Below are 17,508 nucleotides of genomic sequence, written 5' to 3' on the forward strand. Positions count from 1 at the left end.
GGAATAAACTAATCCGCCACTATGTCACGGCCTAATCCGGGTCCTATGATAGTTCGAAGCAGTGTACGGTGTAGGTACTGGATTGTTAAACGCGAATCTGCAACTTCTCTGCAATCACGTGAATTGATTAACCCTAAGCCTTCAGCGCTTTAATGGCACCTCTTCTATAAAGCCTTAGCCTAGTTCCGAAGCGCCTATTTGTATTGAGATTAGCCGCAGGCTTCGCGACGTTGTTATTGAAACTTTGAAGTTGGTGAGTTGGTTGTCTAAAAGTGCACGGAAAGTTTTGCCAAAGGGCTGTATCTACTACCGGTATCTGTGGGCTTGCTGGAGGGCGCTTCCGTCGGCTGGCCGTCCGTTTTGTGCCTGTCCACGGATTGTGTAGACATTGGCCTATTTCCTACTTCCAGCCAACGACTCTAACATACATAGAGAGCGCTAATATCTACTTTGCAAGCTTGACATATCCAACATCCCTCTTAGCAACAATCTCGGTGCCAAAGGGCTTTGACACTCTCTGCAGATGTCGCAGGATACGCTGCGCCTGCGGGCTCGGAGCGAGCTTGGGCAGGTGGCTGTCGGGGAGAGAAGTGTCGTTTGTCAACTGCGAATGAACAATCGGATACAGAGCAATCTCGTGCAGCTTGCCCTTGTTGAACTTGGTAATGGCGACGACACTATCGTCCCACTCGATGGGCAAGTCGACCCCTCGATGGGCAAGTCGACCCCTCGAAAGTGCAGGCCGAGGCTATAGGTCAGACTCGACAGGCTGTAGAAGATAGGTCGGCCCTTGTAGATTTCGATCCCCCGAAGATGGTGCGGGCCATGTATCAGGACAATATCTGCCCCAGCGTCGATGGCAGCGTGGCTGATGTTGCGCGTGTAGGCGGCAGGCACCGTGGCTGGAAGCGGGAGGGGAATGTACGAGTCGTCGGCGCCGGAGTCGGCCTCGTGCGCGTGCAGCGAGAAGACGGTGGCATCCGATGAATTCTTGGTCGCCCGGATCGATTCTACGATCCCGGTGTAATCGTCCGTGTTGATGTCCCAGGAGAGACCCGTCTCGTTACTGGACAGCTGCCACCTGGACCAGCCGAGCGGGTGCTGACCCGTGGAGAGGGTGATGTCCGTCGTCTCGTCCGAGACCAGCTGCCCCTGCGCCCGAGAGAGATCCTTGATTACCTCAAAGCCTGGGGCACTGACGCGGGTGACCACTGGGGCGCGGAGGACATTGGCACCCGGCCGGGGCTGGTCGTTCCTGGAGCCGCCACCGGGGCCAGCCACCGACTGCGGGGTATGGGATCCTGCAGCAGCGATGAAGGCGATGCGCTTGTTGTTGCGCTCCTGAAGGACAGCGCTACGGGCTTCCGCCAGTGAATCACCCGTTCCCGCGACTGTAATCCCTGCCTGGTTGAGGTATTGCGACGTGGCTATGGCTCCCTCGTGGCCATAGTCCCAGGCATGGTTATTCGCATGCGAGGCAAGAGAGAATCCATACTCCGCTAGATGAAAGGCGTTGATGGGGTCGTAGGACGGCCCGCCGCCAATGTTGCCGTAATCGTTGTCACCACCATTCTCGGAAGCAGGGTAGCCCGTGAAGTTTTGACTGGAGAAGATCTGCCCCTCCATGTTGAAGAAGCCAAAGTCAGCCGAGCGGACAAGGTCCCAGACGGCCGTTGTCCGAGGATCTTCAGACAGCACAACTTCCCCTAGAAAGTCTCCAGTCGCTGCGATGCTCCATGAAGTACCGCATGGTTGGGCTGCCGATAATGGGCGGATGAGCGCTGTGGCTGTTAAAGCCAATAGGTCCCATTTCCAGGAAGCAGATGATATTAGATGCATGAGATATGTGGGTGCGGAAGCCGTTAAAGGTGGTGTAATAGACTGGAAATGATGGTGGATGGATGTACTGGTGGAGGACGACGCAGTGACTAGATGAAGGATGTCACGGGCCCATTAATCGTAAAACAATAATTGCGATACGACGGCGGAAAGACGATAACAATGATATCGCCGAGCTAAATCAAATCAACAATCCGCAATGCGCATCGAGAGATCGTCATGAGGTCCACGCGTGTTGCGGTCCCCCCTACCAACCGTGGTATAGGCTGGCGCTCATGCGCACCCGATTAAGCGGGCGTGGGTCCCCTGCAATGTGGTCTAGCAGTACAGAGTAGGCAGAAGCTTTGAACAGTCGTGCCAAGGCATTTAAGCAGACAATACACCCGGGACGCCACTTTGACGACCAACTTTCAAGTGCTGCACCATGCGTTCCGCGTTGTTGCTTGTTACTCTGGCCTTTAGTGCCGCTGCATCCTATCACTCAATCGATCAGTCCCGCGTGGTCAACATCACATTAGCACCTGTCGTGACTCACGGCATCATCACCGGCGTTTCTGGCCAATACACAATCAACTATGCCACCAAGGCAAACGAGACCTTAGTTGATATCCCTCTCAGCCTCGCCGGCAAACCGACAGCCCGCTACGATACCAAAACCCTTACAGCAACGGATGGGAAGGGAAGTCTCAGGCTGCTGACATCGGAGGCGACGGACGCGGATGGGCAGCCTACACGGTACTTCCGCACGACTCGAGCCACGCAAGGCCCCGTCACTGTGCGATTCACGGCCAAGCCCAACACGGACTTCCCTGCGCACATCGGGCCGCTGTTTGACCTCCGACAGCAGGGCGAGAATAACGGCGGAGGCATCGTCGGCGCCAATTGGGCATGGCTCCCCGGTGTGGCAAGCACAACGCTGGACTACCAGTTTTCCCTTCGTTGGGACCTCGAGGATGCCCCTGGTGGAACCACCGTGGCATGGACCTGGGGAGAGGACACTGGGCCCTTCTACAGAAGTGGCACCCGCGACGATATCCTCTACACGTACTTTGCGGTGGGCCGGCTGAGTCGGTTTCCCGCCCCTGGTGCACCTCCCACGAACTCACGGAACGAGTTTGGAATGTACTGGATGGATCAGCCCTCCTTCAACACCACTGATCTGGGAAATTTTGTCAACGACTTTTTCAACGTGAGCACCACCTTCTGGCGGGACCACACAGACCAACCATATCGCGTCTTTGTCCGACGTAACGGACCCCCAGAGTACGGAAGCGGGGGTACTGCTCTCACGCGGTCGTTCAGCTTTGGCTGGAACCCCACCAATGTGACGGAGCAGACGAGTTTGCGACTCTTGATCGCGCACGAAATGACCCACAACTGGGCTGTGATGCCGGGGGCAAGCGCCTTGATCTCGCGGTGGGCGGAAGGCATGGCCGAGTTTTACTCGTTGCGCTTGTTGTGGCGTGCACACCTGCTTTCCACGTCGCGGTATGTGCAGGGGATGAACAACCGCCTGGCCTCGTACTATGCTAATACGTACATCAACGCGACAGACTTTGAGGCGTACGAGCATGCCTGGGATTCGAGAGATGCGCAGACGATCCCCTACGGCCGGGGGCTGATTGAGCTGGCCAACATTGACGCTGCGATGCGGAACCAGTCCCACGGCACGCTGGGCCTCGACGATTTGACACACCACATGCGGCAGTTGTGTGAGGATTCTCCCTCCGCCTGTACCCCTGCGCGCTGGGTAAACGTGACGGCAGATTATCTCGGTGCCTCGGCTGTTACAGAGTACAATAGGATAACGTCGGGAAGTTCGCTACTTGTCCCGGTTAATGGCAGCTTGGGACCTTGCTTTGACGTTGTCAAGACAAGAACTTCCCCCGAGACGTGGGCGTGGAAGGCAAAGCAGGGCATTGATACGTCAAGCGAGGCTTGTACCATTTAGTGTATACGATGTATATAGTGTCTGAGATTTCCACCAGAGTCCTCCGCGCTCTGCAACGTTCGACCTTCAAGGCTTGGCAGAGCTCCTCGCTAATAGGGCTAACGGAGTAGGGGGTGTATATCATGAAGAATCTCAGCCGCACGATTGTCGATCCTATGCTTAGCCAAACCTGGGGCCACTCGCATATTACAGCCTACCAACCCTGTTTGCACGCTACGGTACCGAGTAAAGACCGCGGAATCCATGCTTAACCTTTACAGGTATGGAGAATCTTGAAGGAGCAGCATCAGAATCCGTAGTAACACCGAGCCTGTACCCCAGATCAGCGTCGGGAACCGGAGGGGAGTATAAAGGCTTGTTTTACAGGTAAAGATTAAATGAGAATAGATTAACCCCCGTATCCCGCGCTATCTGATTATAAAAGCTCTTGGACGATGTCGTCCACCAACTCCTGTCAATTTCGGTTTCTGCCCCTCCGGTTACTGACGCAGGAGATGAGGAGAGAACCTTCTTAAATTCCGTCTTCAACCTCCATACTAACCTCAAAATTACTCCCATCGATACCTGCGTCGGCCTCTTTGGCACTTTCCAGATCTAGGGACTGTGTGTTGCTGAAAATACCCTGCTTCAACCCGGAAATCCCTCCGCCTACCTGATGAGGGCTCGCTTTCTCAAGATAGCAGGCCCAATTATTGCACTCCAAACTGCCATTTTAACTGCCGCAAGCAGTCTGGTGCAGATGTCTTTACCCTTTAGCCTGATGATGTGGAGAATAAGACAGGCCTGCAGCACCCCCTAAAGATGTCAAGAGGATTACAGCAATATTGAAGACACTATCCAAGTAGTATGGTTAGCAATACTGAAGAGAGCGATTAACAGCTTAATCAATCCCATGCCGCGCAGAATTGAAGTTGTGTATCAGGCACGTGGATGTATACTAAGTACTACATTTCACTTCATGCAAATGTATTAGTGTCTTGAAGCTTCAGAGAAGGAACAAGTGACACGGCTTGCATTAATTACAACAAATTCCAGCCCCGACATTGACGCCGATAGAGAGACAGTGACGATCGCGACAATTCTTCTTTTCCTCTACGAAATCTCCGAAGGAGCCGGTGATGCGTGCTGGCGCATTAGATTTGATACTTTAAGGCAACTTATCCAGTAAGCACCATCCCCGTCCCTAACCCTTCCAAGTTTACAATCCCGTTAGTTCGTGTCCTCCAAACGCAAATCCTCTCACGACGGTTCAGTGGCTGTCGGAATTCTTTGTGTATCACCTTGTTCTTGCGAGCGTTACCAGTCCTTCTGGGGTTTCCATTTTGGACTCCGAGCAAGACCTTTTGTCCCGCCTGAGCTTGTCTGCGCGCCCAAATACAACTCAATTGATTGGTGCCTACGATGGACTTTTGCAATTGGTTGCCAAGTTTTCTGCTTTCCAATACAGAGTTAATCAATCAAGACAGATAGACGGGCTCCTCATTTGTGAAGCTCTCGAGCTTTGGTCACAACTTGAACAATGGCAGCCAAACGTTCCATTCACCGAAGACGGTACGCCGGAGGATTTGGCGTGTTCGGCATATATATCATCCCTCTTCATATGGCTGTATGCGATGATATATCCACACAAAATGCCGAACGCGGAGGTGCAGAAAATGGTCCGGCAAGGACTCAATGATCTGTGTCAAATCGATGACTCCAGGATCTCGCCAGTCTTGTTGTTTCCTGTGTTCGTGATTGGCTTCGCCTGCGTTGAGGACGAGACCAGGCAACAAGTCTCTGCGCTTTTTGAGAAACTCATCGGCTTTAGTGGCTTTGGAAATGTTCGGCTGGCGCGTGATGTGGCTCACCAGTGGTGGTCGAACTATGACAGCGGGGATTATGAGGGTTGGAATTGGACTCAGCAGATGGACATATACCGCATAAGTATACCATTAACATAAGCCAGTTGCCTACTGGTAGTCTCGGTCAAGAGGCCCTGCAGTGAGGCTTAACCGTACAACCCATAAGGTGTGTTGGTGGTAGACATAAGGTGTGTTGGGCGGTAGTTGGGACATCGCCCGATTTTTGAGATGGTATCTTCATCATCCATATTCGCCGTATGTTGAAGGCCAAGATTATGACTTGTTATTGTCGCCTGTAATCATAAATACAATCCACAAATTTCTAAAACCATCTCGTGCCATGAAGAATTCATCAGAAAGCCTTGAATATAATGGAATCAGTTCACTGGGGCAGCTCTAGATCTGACACGAGTAAAACTACCCCAAAAAGACATTGATATCTCCATCACACTGGGCGGTACGGGCGGTGCATGGCGTTTCGCGCGTTTTCACCCCAGTTGGAGGCGTGCGAGACCCACGCTGTACCGTACCTGCTACGGAGTAGACACCATAAATTCAGTAGTCTTGCTGCTTCTAACCTGGCCTACTACGAGCAACGAGAAAACATCTTATTCAAAATCAGTCTCCAAATCCTCCAAAATGACTACCACCTGTCCAACTGTGAAACTGAGTAGCGGCCATGTCATGCCACTGGTCGGATTCGGCTGCTGGAAAGTTGACAATGCGACTTGCGCCGATACGATCTACAACGCCATTAAAGCTGGGTATCGCCTCTTTGACGGCGCTGCTGGTGTGTGCTCCTAGTCCTCTCCTCTCCTTTACCGAAGCATGGCAACTAATTAAGGTTTCAGATTACGGAAATGAAAAGGAATGCGGTGATGGGGTTGCCAGGGCTATCAAAGATGGTCTAGTCAAGAGATCGGACCTGTTCATCGTCTCGAAGCTGTGGGCTACATATCACGAAAAGCATCGTGTTGAGCAGGGCTACAAGAAGTCACTCCAAGATTGGAACCTCGAATATTTCGACTTGTACCTTATCCACTTCCCGGTCGCTACTAAGTTCATTCCGTTCGACGTTAAATATCCACCCGAATTCGAGGATGAGAAAGGTGATATCGTCTTCAGCAACGCCTCAATGCGGGACACATGGGAGGGAATGGAGGGTCTAGTTGACGCGGCGCTCGTCAGAAGTATTGGCGTTTCTAACTTCCAGGCGCAGCTGATCATCGACCTGTTGCATTATGCGCGCATCAAGCCAGCAACCCTCCAGATCGAGCACCATCCCTACCTCGCACAGCCGATGCTCGTGGATTTGGCAAAGAAAAAGGGTATCCAAGTCACAGGATATAGCTCGCTAGGACCAGGTTCCTTTACCGAAATTGAGAACAGCGCAGCTCTGAATGCTGTACCGCTACTTCAAGATGAGACTATTATCGCGATCAGCAAAAAGCACAATGTGGCACCGGCACAGGTGATGCTACGGTGGGCGACACAGAGGGGTATTGCAGTCATTCCAAAGAGTAAAAACCCTGAACGGATGGCGAAGAATCTGCAGTGTTGCTCCTTCACTCTTGAAGAGAGTGACATGGTGTATCTCAATGGATTGGATAAGGGGTTACGCTTCAATGATATTATTCATGTAAGTGCACAATCACTTCAATCTATTCCGACCTCTGAACGGCCTGGGCTGACTTTCTGACACTAGTATGGCTTCGATATTTCAATGTTCGCCTAAGACATTCTAGATAGACCTGGATCTCTCATGGCCTACATGTGGAGGTCTGCTGGCCTTGACAGCCTGCTATAGCAAAGAGGGAAATAGGCGATGGATATGTGCAAATAATAGACAGTCGATGGAGGCAGCTCAACATGAACAGTAGTTTCTCAGATCTACCCAATCCAGTCCACGATTAAGTGCAGCACGCAGCTCAAGCCTGAATCTAATCACAAAGTAAGCTGTACTTGCACTGGCGTATTTACAAAAACTCACTGGTGCTAAACCGGAAGCTTGGTAGTGCTCTCTATTCTTAAGGCAACCCCCCCTCTGCTGATCGGAGTGCTGAAACTCTAAACACAAGATAAATTCGTATATAGACTATATAGAATGAACCTGTAACCAGACTACTATTACTATGATCAGTTGTATACCTGTAGTATTAGAAATGGACCCAGGACTTAATTCCATTCCATTATACCATAGAGTTCTGGCTGGGGTTTCGTGTTATTTTCTGCACCACACATAGTGGCTCTATACACAGCCAAGTCTCTCCCAGCATTTATTAGACAATTATTGTCTTAAAAGTAGACCGTAACAGGGTATAGAATCTTGGCACGCACGAGATTCGCGGGCGACCAAACATGCTCAGGTCCTGCCATCTAAAGATTTATATCCACATCAACCCGGACATGCTCGACATAGTTCAGTCAATATATATACTGGTTAACAAGAGTAAAAAAACATTGTTTGATCCATTGACGCCTGGGCTTTGCCAGGCTCTATAGACAAATTTAACTAATCGTTGTATACCACATGCATTCTTTAACCCCAGTATTCCCTCGCGACAGATCACAAACTCATAGCCTATCTCAACGAATGACTTTTGCAGATAACCATCTTAGCACATATTTAGAAGCAGAAAACCTGATCCTCGAGCTTGCTGACAGGGCGGGCTTTGGTGTAGCCAAGAGACTCGGTGGCTTTCTTCATGGCGCTGACCATGGGGGGAGGTCCGCAGAGCAGGATTTTGACGTCCGCAGCGGGCGCGGGCAGGCGCTTCTGTATTCAAACGTTAAGAGGTTAAATTCACATTGGCACGAGTCAATCATATGTCCGGGGACTTACCATGATCATCTCTGGGGTAACGAAACCGACGCCGCCAGCCCAGTTCTCGGGCGGGTTGTTCAGGACATAGTATATATCAAAGGCATCGTCCTCCTTGGAGAGACTCTCTAGCTTCTCCTGAAGCAGGATATCCTCCGGGTTAACATTAGCGAATATTAGATCAAGCTTGGTGGTATCGTTGCCTCCATAACGGGGTCGGTTGCGGATAATAGCCCGAATAATCTGGAGCATGGGGGTAATGCCAGTACCACCAGCAATCATACCAATACGGCGACACATATTAGGAGTATAGACCATGGAGCCCTTAGGGCCCCGGACTTTTATAGTCTGGCCGATCTTCAGTGTGGTAAGATATCGGGAGATATTACCCTGGGGGTAAGCCTTGACCAGTAGATCAAAATAGCCAGCCTCATTATCAGAAGATATAGGGGTATATGAGCGAATGACCTCGCTGGGCTGACCATCGATAGTGGCTGCGAGCGACATATGCTGGCCGATAGGTAGACCAAGGATATCGGTGGAACGGGGCAGGGCAAAGCGGTAGATGGCGACATTATGGGAGATTTTATTGACCTGCTTTAGTTCGAAATGCTGGAACTCGCTCGGTTTCAGAACCTTGCGAGGCTCTGCGACTGAAACTTAGCGAGTGCTGTCAGCTACACCGGTATCGCACGATCAGGGTAATTTGGGGATACGCACTGCTCCTGCCGGTGAAGAAGGATAGGCAGACCAAGGCAGCGGCCGTAGCGATAGCATAAGGGCCTAGTTCGGGCTTGACGACGTAGATGCTAGTGACCAAGAGGGCCGAGGGGATGAGTGTGCTGCCGACATTGAAAGCGGACATCGTTCGCACTGAGCTGTAATAACACCGAGCTGCAAGAGGCCAGGGAGAGCAAGGGTACTCTAGCAGCACATTCCTTATAGTAACGAGGGGTATGCTTTCAGCCTGACCGTGCTGGACCACCAGTTACCAGCCATGATCGACGAGGACTTTGTGCGCCACGACTGGTATGATCTGCGAGGCATCATTGGTGATTGCAGACCTCTCCCAGTTTCTTCCACTTCTCCAACCTCCCTGAATCGACTGTCCAGCGACTAGCGCGGAACGATCTAGCCGCGCTCAAGTGGAACCCTTCCGATCTAAGCTGGTCAATGGACTAGAGCGCCTTTGCTACCAGCAAGGCCGAAAAAGGCTCCACCACGAACCACATCTGTCAGCGACGTCGGGGGTGGTGGTTACCAGAACTAGAATCTGGGGCTCTGATTGATGATTCTGTCCAACACATCTTGATAGATGGCCTTGCCAGGGATCCGCAGCAGCGCTTCGGGGATCTTTGTTTAAGGATCAGCTCGAGTTGCAAAGCATGCGGACACTTTAGCATGTTCAAACTCCCGTGGGGGATGTTATGGAAGATTTCTCTTTGAATAGTCGGGGGAATGTGGTCAAAATGGATCGAGCAAGAATCATTGTATGTGTATGTACTTACATGATATACAACCCAAATGACAAGATGAAAGAGACTACAAATAATACCTCGTGATATGATTTCAGCAGTAGATGGTTTGCAGATTTACGACCACAAGATAGATATGGAGCTCAGACGAGATAGGAATGACTATTGGAAGGATTAAGTCTAACCGATGGAGTTAATGGTTAAACACTAGATACCTGGTGAAATCACATTTTCCCCAGATCCAAAGTTTCAGAACGTATGTACAATGAATCATGCAATATACAGTATAACTCATGTATCAGAATGTATGACCTGATAAAAAAACTCTTTTTGAGGCAAGGTGCAGTTGAGGTCTCACATCCACAATGATCATACAACTGTTGAACCCTGAACAAGATTTCAAACACATGAAACAGTGGAATCACCAATCGACGTGAATGATGGCCGGGTGTGTACAGACCATTTGGCGGTTATTGAATATGGCAGTCCGAATTCATTCCATGACGGCTTCCGCACGAATCTCCACCTTCATTCCCTCCATCGCGAGCTCCTTCACTCCAAAGGCCATAAAAAACCGGAGTATGACCGGGGCAGCGTTCTTTCCAGATTCTCATCAGAAGCGCCTCATCCCTTTGCATATCGAGAAGTAGTACAGTGAATTTGTATGCACCACGAAGGCCGTTGGTCACACCAGCATTCTTTAGCACGACGTCAACGGTGTCAAATGCGGCACGGAATTGTGCTTCAAGAGATTCCGTCACCAATTGACCGGTCTTAAGATCTAGTCCTGGCTCCCCCGAGGTAACGACTATCTTAGCCGAAGCTGGAACAATTGCTGCATGGGAGATTCCCATTTCGGTGAAGAGACGGCCCACGGGGCCTGGTGGCGAGGAGAATGCGGTTAAAGCTATGTTTGCAAGTTTCAAGTGTCGACAAAAGGATCACAGTATAATTCAAGGGCAGGGGATATGTGTAACGGCAAAGACGAATGATCGCTTTACAGGAAGAGGTTAAATATCCTGAGGTTGGGGTCTCGAGCAAGAATCCTGCTCCTAGATTTGCGACAGAAATCCAAGATATAAATCTGGAACTCCATAGATTGAACGTCTAGATCACCAACTCTTACAGTATCTATGAGTCACTTTTGCAGTTTTTGTGTCAGAAATCTTTCCCGCCTTCAGCAGCAAAGCAAGGCCCAGATTAACCACTGGAACCGCCGCAACCGCCGCGGCAATTCGAAGAGGGAAACTATCGTCATCACCGGTGGGAAATAGAATTTCCCTCTCGGTCGAGCTCTCAGGACAGGCTACTTCGTATGCTGGGGTCTTGTCTGCTTCCCCTCCGCTTTTTTGCAACCCCTCTGGGTGGTTGAATTATACTCTTTTGTGGAATTTGTCGCATACTGACCCTTTTTCCACTAGGAATTCTACCGTGCTGCCCCCCGGCACCTATTGGGGCCAATATCAGGATATCACCAAATTCAATGCCCACCTGAGCGTGGCAGAGAAATTATAGGTTACATGGTATATATAGATGCAGAATAATATCCTGGCCACCGGTATCATGTCCTTCATCATCCACAAGTTATTCTACTTCAGCTGCTCTCTTCTATAGGTCTTTATTAGTAGCTTGGGTTTCTTCAACAGATACAAGATTCAAAGTGTAAGTAGCAAGCCTAACACCTGGCACTAGCCGAAATCAACCCATTTCCAGCCGCCATCGAAACTAACATTCTGCTTCAGAGCAAAGTACCTTTATTACATGAGTAATGGAATTGCGCCAAGTTTATGCTTCTAAGCTCCTTAAATCTGGTATGTTCCTGCTCTCGACCGCGTGGTATTCTACTTGACATTTGCCCCTCAGGCCTGACTGAGTAGTAACGGCTCTTCTAGGCTTTCCTATCTAATAGCCCAGTTCTGTGGTCTATTAATATTAATTTCTTTTCTATCTCCCTGGACTATAATCTATTAGATTATAATATTTTTTATAATAGAGGATATCTAGTACTATTTTTTCTATTAAGTATTTTATTATGGTCTACTCTATAAGATTTAGGGTTAAGACTGGTGACTTCGCGGTCATGGTCGTCCGAGGCGCGGAAGCGAATCGAGAAGTTGTGCTGGTCTGGGCTGACAATCACACTCAGCGCGCCTGACTTTAATATGGTGTCTTGCTCTGGCCTGGCAATACCTACTTACTACTCTATTAGCTTTGGGCGCTTGCTATCAGGAAATAGCTTAAAGTTAGGACCATATCTCTAGGCATCCAGCCAGTACTAGAAGTCCAGGGAGATTACACTGTTAAAGTACACCTTGAGATTAATATACAGGGTGCTGAGGTTCAGGGTATTACTATATATAAGAATACTGCGTGTCAGGTAGAGCAGGCCCAGTAACCAGTTATCAGGTAACAAGTTAACTGAGTAGATATCCTCGGTATATTAAAGCGTCTTAGACTGGTTGACCAGCCACATTCCTGTTAAGTATCTTAAGAATCGAGTTTACAAGTAGAGACCTCTTGTGGGATACTACTGCCACTTACCGTCGCGAAACCTTATCTTTGCTGATTCTGACTGTCTTTCGCTTCTGTAGCCAGAAGTTTGAATGTGCTCTCCACAAAGATATGAAAGACGCGTGCCACCGTGCCCGGGTAAATAGACATGCCCACCACCGCACCTGGTGCGTAATGTCTCTTTAGAACCGACGCAACGGCCGCGACCTAGTCCATCTGCAAGTAGTTTGACTGGCTCTCTGTTGGACTGGACTGGAGGGTCTGTTTGTCGGTTACAGCGGCCATTCTCAGACTCAGTCGTGGAGCCCTCGCCAATCCGAGTTTAGCCAACCAACCATTCGTCTCTAATATGTCCCGAACGGGGCGGTGGATAGAGAAAATACCCGAATTGGAGTACTGCTTCTTGTAACAAATGAACGTTCAATCCCCCGCAATTCCACCAAATATTTCTACAGAAGGCATGCACCTATTAAAGAATATAAGACGTAATGAATTAATAACGCTTTATTAAGTAGCTGTACCGGTGGAGCTCTTATTTCAAGTGATTATCTGGGTAATAACTACGCAACGTTAAACCCAGGGCAGGCTGGAAAATATATTTGCACATTTGAATACCCCTTCTTAAGCATGCAAGCCACTATTAAAACAGGTATAGACATAGCAACTCAATTTTAAACACACATCTTTAAATACCTTTCCGCTCTGAATCCTATATTCTCTCCAGCATATCGTCATAAATATGGAGCCCTGGATCTCGTTGTGTCAGCGCTAAGATCCCTAACTGACGGTTACGCGGATGCCGGTCCGAGATGGAGGGGCTCATTGTCCGAAGCGCACGGTTGCCTCCTCTTAGCCGCGGTCGTCATGCAGTTATAACCTACGTAAACGACGACATCAAGACGGAACATCCTTGTGCCAACCAACCGCCATGTGTCGGTCTTCCCATCCTAGTCACCGGCAAGCTCCAGCTCTCCCGCGTCAAAGCCGGGCCGGTTCGGCCACCTTTGAGCCGCACCAACTGACAGGAAATATCTTTCGACTTGTCGAGCACGATTCCTTTGACGAACATCCGTTCATATACATCAAGCTCTACCCGGACGTGATTGTCATCATTGACACTGGCTGCAATGCCCCTCATGAGGCCGATTCGCAGCAGGTATCGTCACTGCGGCAATTCCTGGAAAATGTCCCGGTTCCGGAGAACAATGGCGAGCCACTCAACCCTGGTGGTCAATTGCCGTACCTAATCCTGCTTTCACACTGTCACTACGATCATATCGGTCGCCTGGTCAACTTTGGCGACGCAGCGACGACGGTTACGGCCGTAAGCAGCGCCCTCCAGTCAGACATCATCGCCCCGGGTCACCTCCACCAGTACTCGCTACATGCGGAGCTGAATTTGCCTCCACCGATGTTCCCCACGCCGTTACGCTTGCTAATGGACGGTGAGCGTATTCAATGGGTCCATCCTACCAATGGTTGCGCGGTCGATCTGGGTCTTCAGGTCGTGACGGTGCCTGGTCATTCTCTCGACAGTATTGTTATCCTCGACCACATGGAGCGAGTCGTTTTCTTGGGCGACTCAGCCTATGAGTCTGGATACCTTTTCTACGCACACGGTAGTGATGTGGCCCGGCACTGCAACTCGCTGAAGAAGGTTGAGCGGATTCTCACCGGTGACCACTCGGTTCCCGATGGCGAAAGACCGTGGATCGCAGCCAGTGGTCACAAAACTGCTGGCATAGATGCTATCCCCCTGCTGCAGCGGACACAAAGGTTTATCCAGGATGTACTCCGGGGGGCGATCACCCCGACGGAGATTGGTAATGATCACATCCGCCATGGAGATATCGCACTGTTGGAGGCCGGTGAGTTATCGATGGTGATGCCCGTGGAGCAATTGGCTCGATCTGTCGAAGAATACAAGATCACCCTCGGCACATAAGAGGTTAAGCAACTCATATGCGGTATACGCACCGAAGTTCCAGTTATTGATGTTGATACAAGTTCGCACCGCACATATTGACACGCAATTTGCGGCCACCAACCGGTCCCAGCCCTTGTCTTGCGGATTAGCGAAGGATAACACTTGCGTCCACTAGGCGGTGTTGGGAATGACCTAAGTTTAGCTGTATGCATTCCTGTCTTATCCATGCTGGGACTGGAAACTGTATAGGTGAAGTATATCTATTTTTACAAGCTGATTAGTGATTGTTATTAAATTCCTTTGATGCCCTGGCAGAACAACAGAACTTATACGGTAGCCCTATCGAATGGCTATTTCAGTTATCAGACACATTAACCCTATTAATAATTAAAAACAATATACCAATAACAAGTTACTTTGGAGTAGTATTCTCTTCTGGAAGCTACCGGCCTCTCATTAATTTTTAATAAGATATAGATAACAGGGTCTATATCCTGCCTGCTAGATATATACTCTAGAAAAGCAGCACGTGTAGTATAGATCAGGAAATATATAGGAATCCCTGGAATAACTAGTATAACTGCTGCCTTAAAAGTATATACTGTAGAGAGTATAATACCTGTTATTTAAGAGAGACAGGGTGCAAGGAATTTCTTATAGAAGACTCTTATTATATAAATAATAAGACTTAAGATTTCTATAAGACTAAGAGTAATTTCTTCTACTTTTTAAGTATATCAAGTATCTACCGCGCTAGAGGCCTGGTATATAGTAGGAGTAGTATAACAGGCATTGCCTGTACTAACAGGATTCTAGACAGAAAAAGAAAATAATATTATATATCTAGTTTTATATGGTGAGATTCATGTAATGAAATACATACCCTGTGTTTAGCTGCGAGAATGAAGAGCTGACTGTGATATTTCTGGGCAGGCACTGCCTAACCAACGCCTATCAACAAGGGCGCCATTGCTGGTGGTGTCGTCGGCGGATGTGCTAGACGGGCTCTCATCATTTTCCTGGTTTGGTTCCTGATGCGTCGAAAGCGGAAACAGGCCTGGAACTCTCAAATAGTATCTAAAGTAACACTCCTCGCCAGAATATATCGTGGCTCATCTTGCTCCTAAAAGAAATATAAACTCCAGATATTCCCGAATTAAGCTACCAGGAATGAATCTACGGCACCGAAGAGGTAGGGGAGGTGCGGTTAGGACAACTGTCACGGTATCCGAACTCAGGGTCATCGCTTTCACAATGCTAGGGAAGGAGCTGTTGAAGCCGTACTCTGTGTGGTTGCTGCAGAGCATGAGAAACTGCATATTGCCAGCATTGCTCTTTCTTGTGAAATCTGTTGGGGGTTCTTTGTGGACGTACAAATATCCAGGTCAACAACGGCGTTGTCTGAATTGGGCAATTGTCAGCCGTAGCACCTCCCACCCATTATGAGAGCAGCCAGAGCGAGGGTATGGATGATAAAAATGCGCGTAAATAATCAATAGTGACACTTCTGTAATCAGAATTGATGACAATGCTCAATCGCACCCGGGGAGTGTCGACTCCGAGATGGCTAGGCCCGGGGAACAACACAGTATTTCCTATTTGGGAAATGTGAAAGCCCGCGGCCAGAGGCACCTCTCATTTTTTGCTAGTATTATAAGGCGAATAAATCAGTCCAAACCAAGGAAAGTCAAGCATTTTTATCGTTCATTGAGATTTACTGCGAGAGTGCAATCAGCTTTATAAATGTCTAACACAGTCACTGAAACACCGTCAGTCAACTTGCGTGCGTACGGCGGGCAGTTGGAAAATGTGAAGCCACTCCCGGCGTTCGCTCCGGATACTCCAATCGAAGAGTTAAGGAAGAGATACGAGGAAGATGGTGTATTATGGGTAAGATATCATATCAAATTTCTATGGTGACCCCGCTCATTGAATCCAGATCAAAGGCCTTATTAGCCGCAAAGTTGTCAACCAATTCCGAAAAGACTACTTCAGCTTCATGAACCGAGGCTGCGAGATGCTGAAGCCAAATACAGATCCGGAGGAGGGTATATTTTCAGGGAACGACTGGAGGAACTATGTTCTGCCTGGGGGAACTCGGCTGGCGATAGGGTTGAAGGACGAGGGCCCGTTCGTGGACAACGCTATCGCAAGCCACGTCGCGCCATTTTACATGCAATTTAAGGATGTGATCGCAAAAGACATCGAGGCATTCGCATCTAAGCTCTGCGGGTTCCAAGACTCGTGGTGTTTGCCTCGCTCGCTGCTGCGGTGTGCTGTTCCTGGCGCTGAATCGACGCCTGTTCACTACGATCAGATCTTTCTGAGGGCTGCGCCGCCTACCAGTATCACGGTGTGGGTGCCCATAGGAAATATTGAGGTCGAAGGAGGGGGTTTGATCTATCTCAACGGCTCGCAGGATATCGGCCGTAAATATGAAGAGGACTTTTCGCGACAGAACGAGACTCTAAGTGACGCGGACAAGATATCGGCTGTTAACAAGAATATGAACGCAGGCGGATGGTTAGACAGGAATTTGTCTAAATTTGGCAAATACTGGGGACGCGACTGGCTAGTGGTAGGTGCTCTAATGACGCTTTTCTGGGCGTCGCTAACGGCATACAGGGTGCATACGAAGCAGGAGATGTTGTCCTTCACAACCCCTTTATGGTCCATGCTGGCGCCATTAATGAATCCAAGACAGGACGCATCAGGGTATCGACAGACCTCCGGTTTGTGGATAAGTCCAAACCTTACGATGGAAGATGGACTGTCACGGCGTTCAGTGACGACGACTCTAACCTGGCACGCAAGATCAATAGGAAGCCAGCTGCATGATAGTCGTCGATGGAGAGACTATAAATCAGATGTAGATGCATTGCTGTAGTTACTCATATGTCAATTTTCCAATCCATTCTCCTTGTAACCATTATGTCATTATAGAGGAGAGTGCCCTTATTGGCAATTTCTAGTGACTCAGCGCTCTGCCAACCGCGCTCTAGATAGTAAGCCCCTTGCAATAAATGGAGAACCGGAGTTGTGTTGATACCTACTACAGCATAGTGTCCTACCCCACATATACTCCTGAACAGGAAGTCCGGGGATCGGGGCTCCGTAGCATATTTATATTACGCTCTAAT

The 17,508-nt window shown here is 49.3% G+C and overlaps 8 protein-coding genes across 8 annotated transcripts; 5 read left to right on the top strand and 3 right to left on the bottom strand.

Moving 5' to 3' along the window:
• Nucleotides 1–445: 445 nt before the first annotated feature.
• Nucleotides 446–1,839, bottom strand: ASPVEDRAFT_28585 (CapA family protein; the record flags this gene model as incomplete). Its single annotated transcript, XM_040810132.1, has 2 exons — nucleotides 446–708; nucleotides 762–1,839. The coding sequence occupies 2 exons, from the start codon at nucleotides 1,837–1,839 to the stop codon at nucleotides 446–448; spliced, it is 1,341 nt and encodes a 446-aa protein (XP_040667721.1).
• Nucleotides 1,840–2,263: 424 nt separating this feature from the next.
• ASPVEDRAFT_150703 (uncharacterized protein) lies at nucleotides 2,264–3,790 on the top strand (the record flags this gene model as incomplete). The annotated part of the gene is made up of 1 exon (XM_040808248.1): nucleotides 2,264–3,790. One exon carries the CDS (start codon nucleotides 2,264–2,266, stop codon nucleotides 3,788–3,790), a length of 1,527 nt encoding a protein of 508 aa, XP_040667722.1.
• A 1,631-nt stretch (nucleotides 3,791–5,421) lies between these two features.
• ASPVEDRAFT_28587 (uncharacterized protein) lies at nucleotides 5,422–5,733 on the top strand (the record flags this gene model as incomplete). Its single annotated transcript, XM_040810133.1, has 1 exon — nucleotides 5,422–5,733. One exon carries the CDS (start codon nucleotides 5,422–5,424, stop codon nucleotides 5,731–5,733), a length of 312 nt encoding a protein of 103 aa, XP_040667723.1.
• A 540-nt stretch (nucleotides 5,734–6,273) lies between these two features.
• Nucleotides 6,274–7,470, top strand: ASPVEDRAFT_71927 (uncharacterized protein; the record flags this gene model as incomplete). The annotated part of the gene is made up of 3 exons (XM_040816143.1): nucleotides 6,274–6,424; nucleotides 6,486–7,273; nucleotides 7,340–7,470. 3 exons carry the CDS (start codon nucleotides 6,274–6,276, stop codon nucleotides 7,367–7,369), a joined length of 969 nt encoding a protein of 322 aa, XP_040667724.1. The 3' UTR covers nucleotides 7,370–7,470.
• Nucleotides 7,471–8,260: 790 nt separating this feature from the next.
• ASPVEDRAFT_52779 (cytochrome b5 reductase family protein) lies at nucleotides 8,261–9,320 on the bottom strand (the record flags this gene model as incomplete). The annotated part of the gene is made up of 3 exons (XM_040814698.1): nucleotides 8,261–8,410; nucleotides 8,477–9,108; nucleotides 9,176–9,320. 3 exons carry the CDS (start codon nucleotides 9,318–9,320, stop codon nucleotides 8,261–8,263), a joined length of 927 nt encoding a protein of 308 aa, XP_040667725.1.
• A 1,103-nt stretch (nucleotides 9,321–10,423) lies between these two features.
• Nucleotides 10,424–10,784, bottom strand: ASPVEDRAFT_83485 (uncharacterized protein; the record flags this gene model as incomplete). Its single annotated transcript, XM_040817400.1, has 2 exons — nucleotides 10,424–10,528; nucleotides 10,584–10,784. 2 exons carry the CDS (start codon nucleotides 10,782–10,784, stop codon nucleotides 10,424–10,426), a joined length of 306 nt encoding a protein of 101 aa, XP_040667726.1.
• A 2,543-nt stretch (nucleotides 10,785–13,327) lies between these two features.
• On the top strand, nucleotides 13,328–14,791 carry ASPVEDRAFT_41497 (uncharacterized protein). The gene has a single exon (XM_040812358.1). It carries the CDS (start codon nucleotides 13,370–13,372, stop codon nucleotides 14,384–14,386), a length of 1,017 nt encoding a protein of 338 aa, XP_040667727.1. The 5' UTR covers nucleotides 13,328–13,369; the 3' UTR covers nucleotides 14,387–14,791.
• A 1,320-nt stretch (nucleotides 14,792–16,111) lies between these two features.
• Nucleotides 16,112–17,206, top strand: ASPVEDRAFT_52780 (phytanoyl-CoA dioxygenase family protein; the record flags this gene model as incomplete). Its single annotated transcript, XM_040814699.1, has 3 exons — nucleotides 16,112–16,258; nucleotides 16,308–16,946; nucleotides 16,994–17,206. The coding sequence occupies 3 exons, from the start codon at nucleotides 16,112–16,114 to the stop codon at nucleotides 17,204–17,206; spliced, it is 999 nt and encodes a 332-aa protein (XP_040667728.1).
• Nucleotides 17,207–17,508: the final 302 nt, after the last annotated feature.

Source organism: Aspergillus versicolor (assembly GCF_001890125.1).
Source record: "Aspergillus versicolor CBS 583.65 unplaced genomic scaffold ASPVEscaffold_4, whole genome shotgun sequence".
Lineage (NCBI taxonomy): Eukaryota > Fungi > Ascomycota > Eurotiomycetes > Eurotiales > Aspergillaceae > Aspergillus > Aspergillus versicolor.

What these genes read in the sequence shown, in the direction of transcription:
- ASPVEDRAFT_41497 (XM_040812358.1), top strand. Translation starts at nt 13,370, where the DNA reads ATGTGTCGGTCTTCCCATCCTAGTCACCGGCAAGCTCCAGCTCTCCCG.